The sequence below is a fragment of the Macrobrachium rosenbergii genome, chromosome 55, assembly GCF_040412425.1.
Source record: "Macrobrachium rosenbergii isolate ZJJX-2024 chromosome 55, ASM4041242v1, whole genome shotgun sequence".
NCBI lineage: Eukaryota > Metazoa > Arthropoda > Malacostraca > Decapoda > Palaemonidae > Macrobrachium > Macrobrachium rosenbergii.
The window spans coordinates 89,394,171-89,401,402 of NC_089795.1; the positions used below are offsets into that span (position 1 = coordinate 89,394,171).

Sequence of the window (7,232 nt, forward strand, 5' to 3'; positions counted from 1 at the left end):
AAATTAGTCAGAAAAGTTACTTTAAGTACGGAATCACTAAACCTCTGGGGCATGAAAGGAATTATATCTAGATCTTTTGTCTAGATGTGATACCTATTTCACCTCGCACTCTAAGCCTTGATGGTCTAGGAGGTATGAATGCAAAACTTAAGTCCCTGACAGCCAATAATTACTATTTTACCATGCAAATATGCCTACATAGAAATAACAACCAAAAATTTTGAGGATAAATGTTATGATTTGATTGTGTATTTCGATGTTGCAACCAAGTTTAAAAGAAGGCATGGGAATTTTAATGCCTTGCGTGTTGTAAAATGGTTGCAGGCCAAAATTTCTGAGCATATGTCTTTAATGTGCTCCATTTCATTAAGGTGTTTTCAAACCCCTTCATCACTCACTTTTTAAACATACTTCTGAAACTAGAACGTTTTATTATAACATTACTCATGAGTTCTTTTTGCTCTTTTACAGACAATGAGCACATGACTCAGTCACATTCATCTTTGCATTAAGTCTCACCTGCAAGATTTGTGCAAAGGATGGTACTAGGGTGTAAAAAGGGTTTGTTATACATTATATTATATATAAATTTTTGACTCACATCGGGATCAAACCCAGGTTTTTCAACACAAAAGCAAAGGCACTACTAACTGACCCATACTTTTCAATTGATAGATGACCTGTGAGGATCAGTTGGTAGTACCCTTGCCTTTCTACTGAAAGACCTAGGTTTCTATTACACTTGATTGTATGATGATTACTTATATATATATATATATATATATATATATATATATATATATATATATATATATATATATATATATATATATATACAGTCAACCCGTGTATATATGGGGGATGCTTACCACTACCCTTGCGAATAGCTAAAATCCATCAATACTTGGCACCCCTCTAAAAAGGCTTATAACTACCTATTTTGATAGTTCAAAATACCAAAAAACCGTAAAAAATGCTTATACCTGAATATTTTAATAGCTTTATCACAAAAAGTGCATTTAGTCACGAAAATGATATGAAAATACAGTAATTAGTGAATATTTCTCTATGAAAAATACCGCGAATAGGTATATTTTCCGCGAACAATACGCACAATATGTATGTTCCACAATTCCACAGATATGGTAGGAAAAGGATGGTAACCATTGGAGCCATCTTATATTCTCTCATTGCTGTGATTTCTGCATGGCTGCCCAATATCTCGACCATTATCGCAGCTAGATTTATGCTGGGGACTATGCATCCCACTTCTTTGCAAACTGGATATATTTTAGGTAATTTGTTTCAATACTTGTTGTTCTAAGAAGCACTAATCAATCTTAAGCACCCATACTTGAATGTTTCTCTTACTGTAGTCCTGAATATTTCAATGCTTTTATTTATTCCATGATCTTTTATTTGTTAGTCACTGCGCTTTTTGATAATTGCTAAATATATCATTTACTTGTGATTTGTTGATATATGTTGCAGCAACTCTAAAGAAGCAATACACTCAGAAATAATGGATAATATATACGTAAAGAGATGACTACAATCATGACAAACCTCTGATATTTGAGTGAGCATTCAAGCGGCTCAGTCTTGACACATTCACTGAAGTACTGAAAATTAATAAATATGTCCCTCTTAAAAAAACATACACACACACACACACACACACACACACACACACACACACACACACACACCCCAGAAACATTTTAAATGTGATACTGAAATGAAAGGCCTAACCATAGACTAGCCTTAAGCCCTCCTCTACTCTGACTGCAACCTACTACAATTAAATAACCATCAAGTACTTAATTGACTACTTAAATTAAAAAGAGCACAGAGGATTTTTCAGGGATGGGCATAAACACATTCCTTCGTGGGACCGATCTTGGGATTCTTACTGATGACGTAAAGTAGTTGACCACTGATTTTTAATGACAGCCTTCTAGATGACATTGGCTAAAAATCAATTAGGAACAACTGCTGCTGATTTGCAAGTTTCATTACTGTTTAGTATTTAATCCATGTATGAAATCTCACATCCTTCCATAAAATGCCATAAACTCTTAAGTGAATATATCACAGCAATGAAAAACCATCTAACCCAGGTCCTGTATCAATTTGCATCGTAAGGTATGGAAGTGACGAAGCCCAGCATGAGATCAGCTATCGGCATGCTGCAGTTCCTGTCCTGGGCAGTGGGTACGATGTGCTGGGGTGGCTGGGCTTACCTCATCAGAGACTGGAGGTGGCTCCAAACAGCAGTCTCTTTGCCGTGCTTCCTGTTTCTGCCAACACTGTGGTAAGTGTGCCACCAAATACATCACACTCGAATCAAGGCAATGACTGGTTTGGTAAGTCAGTCGTTTCTCTGTGGTGAGTTTTGTTTGAATATAATATAATACTTCAGTTCATGACTTTTGACCAGAAGGTTTGGTGATATCGCCAGTCTCTACTTCCTCTTGATCAGCATTCATATGTTGCTTTTTCATTATGATACGATACAGGGTTGTGTACCGCAAATAAATGCACTCTTGATATTCTCTTTGTACTGTTTTGGCAAGATTACATTCTATAATGAATCTTCTTGGACAGAGGCCAGGAACTTAATGCTTACCCACCATCTTTCAGGACTGGAAAGTAATGCTGAATGATAAGTATACTGTACATGGTATCTTCACATTTTGGGGGAGTTCTATGGAATGCAAAGACAAAAAGTATTCAATATAAAATAATATTTGCCATCCCTCTTAGGGAGAAAACTGATAATTGCTAGAGAATATCCTTCTGAAATTACAGATCAAGTAAAATGAAGTCATTGCACAAAAGTGATGGAACACTTGTCAAGCAAGCAGTATCAGTTTCACCAACATTTGGTGATAAATATCTTGCAAATTCACCTAAACTAACGCACATTGTGTCTAATAATAGCAGGCACACTCCTGTCTTGAAGATTTCAAAAGGTGAACACATGTCCACCTTTCAGAGGACAAACAGTGAGGAAGACAGCTTTTGTCTGGTCAGACAGGGGGGAATTATAATAGTAGAGAGGGTCACAGCACTTCACTAGTGTAAGCATCTGTTCAAGAATTGGTTTCAATAAGAAATCATGTCACTCATTCATTTAAAAACTAACACTCATGATGATTCTGAAGGTCCCTTCTATTATTTCCAAGTGGAGTCCTCCATGTGGGACGACACTTTACAGGTCTTTTGCGAGTTTCAGTAAAGCTTCATTCTTTACGCAATGAGAGTCACCAACCCCACTCTTTTATCCAAGATGTAGCTAATGCTGAATACATATTTTTACAGGATTATGGATGAATCACCTCGATGGCTTATAGTTATAGGTCGTCACAAGGAAGCTCTAAAAGTCTTGCAGAAGGCTGCTCGCTGGAACAAAGTCGAGCTACCAGAAGAGAGAAAGCTGCTGGATATGATGACAGAAATTAACGAACAAGTAAGTGACACTGAACAAACTGCTCACAATGGATAAAAAGCAACACTTAACATTTTCACCTTCTGAAAAAATATGCACTGCAGCAAAATGCCAATCACTATATGATAGAATGTGACATGATGTCTGCCTGCACTTGCCTAACATGGCAATGAAGACAGTTATTGATATTTACTCAATTACTACACTAACACTGATTACTTTTCCATCCCTAACTTCCCCAGCAACAATAAACAAAAATAAAATAACTGTCTTGCACTTCCAGTACAAAAACAAGCAGGCAAAATTCCCTTCTCACATTCTATAAAGTTGTGGCCCTATGTAGAGTTGACATATAGGAACAAAATATAAAATGTTTCATCTTTCATAAACTCAAGTGCATCATTTCATCCCTTTCAGCTAAGATGTAAAAATGTTCGAGAAGATAAGACTACAATGAAAATGAAACTCAAGAGGTGTTTGAAGGAGGCCACAATCCTTTTCAGGTAACAAAAGCTAAGCTATATATATTTTTTCATTAACTCTTCAAGACATTACGCCAAGCCATTCAAGCAGGTGTTCTGTTGAATATAGTCAACTCATTGACAAGGTGATATAAACTTAAAATCCTTTCTTTTTCTTCTCCATCAGGACACCTAAACTCAGGACAATTACCCTGGCAATGTATGTGGATTACTTTGTGGCGGCAATGGTATACTTCGGCCTGAATTTGAGTGGTGGATCCTTCACTTTTGATCCATTCGTCTTCATGGTTATCTCAGGAATTGTGGAAATTCCTTCAAATACCGTAACCATTCCGATAGTTTCTTATTTTGGGCGCAAAATCCCACTGATTGTAAGTTACTTCATTACTGGAGTGTCAATGCTCATACAGGCAGTAATATCTGAAGGTAATAAATGTAGATTTATTTAACTCAAATGTTAATATGAAATTTCAGCAACTATATATATATGTGGACAGTCAATTACCCATTGCTTACCATTTGATTCCCAAGCACTAAAAACAATATTAAACATTCTATTTCTAATACCCAACAGAGCAAATGTGGCTCGTGATAACACTGGTAATGATCGGGAAGTTGGCCATTAGCATCGTGTTCCAGATCCTGTTTCTTTATGCTTCCGAGCTCATTCCTACGGAGGTGCGAACACGAGGGATGGGGACAGCCATGATGTCCTCACGGGCTGGTGCCATGGTCTCGCCATTCCTCATGGGTTTTATAGTAAGTGATTCTGATGTTTTATGACACCACCTTATTTCAATGTCGCCTTAAAAAGCAGCACCAGCTGCTATCGTTGTTACAGTGGAAAAATTAAACGTAGTAAAAACTACACTTTAGTATTAGAATTTTGTTGATATCTTGTTTATGTCCTTTAATACATCTTCATGTTTGCTTACACGTTTATGTTATACTCTTTTGTTTGATTTGATAAACACAACTTTGGATGGTTTAACCTGTTCCCCTACTCTGTGTATAATTTTATATTTTTATTATATTTCTATTCTATGTACTATAGTCTCAACAGTTATTTAGTACAGTATGCATCATACCTGTACATAACTAAACCGCCTGTTATTCCATACTCTTGATCAGCCAGGTTTATTCTCCTAAAGAATGCATGGCAAAAAGTACATAATTATCAGCTTGTTTTGTCTTCATTTAAACAGGGAGCCGTGTACCCATGGACTACACCAGTTGTGTTTGGCCTAGCATCCATTGTTGCTGGATTGGCAGCCATTCCTTTGAGTGAAACAAAGGATTCTCCATTACCGGACACCATTGCACACCTAGAAGGCTATGATGATCCTGCCACCTAAGGCAAAATTTTTCTAACATCCTACAATCATTTTCCTTTTAGATGGTAGATTAGGCACTCTCATGAGAGGAATTATCGAGATCCACAACTGTACTGCTCCATGGCAAATATTCATGGTGTGCTGATCTATAATCAAAATATATACATTTCCATTAGTCATAATTTTTTTATAAGATTAAGAAGCTTTATGTAGCTTTGCCAGGGTTTAAAATGTTTATAGGTAGTATTATTAGACTAGAACAGTTCTATATGATTTGCTGCGGCATGATGTTGTTTAGTGATTCAATGATACTGACATAAAGAAGACAAAATCTACAACAATATATTTAAGTGCTGTGCTTGATAACACGTAGAGGTCCAATATAACTATGCTGCTTTTGTTGTTTACTGTCATTGTGGTGAACCACATCAATATTACTGAGGTACTAGGGCTACTACCGATCCAATGGGTAAAATGCAATGTTTTCAGTTGTCTTTAAATTGTGATGTGGAAAAAGCAAATTTTCTTGAAATGACTTCACCTGTCACAATTTCATGAACTCAAAATGGGAGTAACTGAGGTGTAAGTGTTCTTATCTTTGTAGGAAATTCAGTGAGGCATTCATTAAACCTCCTTCAGACTTCTTCAACTTATTGTTTGTTGTTTCTGCAAATAGCGTACAGAACACAGAATATGTCCTACACAGTGAACAGACAAAACAGTCAGGCAAACTCAAACTAACACTTTATACACCCAGCCTATCAAGACCCAAAGATTCAAAGAGAACTACAATACTGCTGAAACAGGCTGCATTGCCACGCATATTACTGCATTAAGCAACAGTTGCCTAAAATACACAGTATGCCATTCTGTCCGGTAAAGCAAAGGAAATACGGTAACAAAATCATCAAAGTTTAGTGGTATTACTGCGAGAATATGATTAGCTATGTACCTATCATTATACAGTACATACATCCATTGTACTGCAACACTACAAAACTAATCTTATTTACACACTGAAATATCCAGAATACTTTTGGTACAGCACATGTAAAATATGGCTAACATCTCATTTAACTTACATGTCACTGATATTTGTGTAACCCAACCTGGAGTGGGTAAAAAGAATAAAAACCTCTACAACAAGTTAATACAGTGTACCATACCTCTAACTTTACTAATGTACCTAACGTATTTATCAAAAAACTAAGTGTTGTCATGTATTAAATGTTTCATATTCTGGGCACATGAAATATTCAAGCACATGAGAAACATTCGTCTATTTTCACAACACGAATACAGATGAAAATATGTGTATTAATAACTGGCTGAAATAGAAGTTCCTGTTGGAATTTCCTGGAAATTTAGAATTTGAACCCAAGTTAAGTAGGCCTACTGGGATCACTACAGTTTGTTGCTTCTTTACGTTTACAGTACGTGACCAGTAACCTGGAATCTGAAACTAAAGAAAACATCATCATAATCTGCACTGCTCATATCTCTGCAAACAACAAACACAGCTCTCATGAAAAGTGTGAAAGTTGGGGAATGTTTGACTAACGAACCATACCTTAAAGAATAATGGGACGAACAGATGAAGCGAATGAAAGCAAAAGAAACAAATGGAGAATAAAAGGAAATATATAAAGCAAAGAACAGTCATCATACGATTCAGAATTAATTTTTTTTTAATAAAAAAAAGGTACTCAAAGTATATAGCATGAGAAAAAGGTATCATGAGTACTAATCACCTTCACTAACAGCACAATAGTAGCTGAAATGTCAAAATGTAAAATATAGAAGCACCGTCTACATGTGCAAAAAATGTGCAGCATCAAACACAAAATTTTAAAAACTTGGAAAAATATGGTAATCAAAACACAGTAATATAAGAAGTGAAAAGCCCCTGATTCCAAAATCACCATGGATAAAAAAATTTCCCCACCATAATCAGAGTAAATGATG

General features: G+C 36.0%; 1 protein-coding gene across 2 annotated transcripts in view; it reads left to right on the forward strand.

Moving 5' to 3' along the window:
• LOC136835631 (organic cation transporter protein-like) overlaps window positions 1–6,439 on the forward strand; it is a 28,217-nt gene extending 21,778 nt beyond the window's left edge. For both annotated transcript variants that reach the window (XM_067099430.1, XM_067099431.1), the window contains exons 6-12: window positions 1,141–1,295; window positions 2,146–2,314; window positions 3,325–3,472; window positions 3,869–3,954; window positions 4,100–4,359; window positions 4,508–4,692; window positions 5,139–6,439. In XM_067099430.1, the coding sequence (XP_066955531.1) occupies window positions 1,141–1,295; window positions 2,146–2,314; window positions 3,325–3,472; window positions 3,869–3,954; window positions 4,100–4,359; window positions 4,508–4,692; window positions 5,139–5,288 (1,153 nt within the window). In that variant the 3' untranslated portion in view covers window positions 5,289–6,439. The remainder of the gene's footprint in view (window positions 1–1,140; window positions 1,296–2,145; window positions 2,315–3,324; window positions 3,473–3,868; window positions 3,955–4,099; window positions 4,360–4,507; window positions 4,693–5,138) is intronic.
• The last annotated feature ends 793 nt before the right edge of the window (window positions 6,440–7,232 follow it).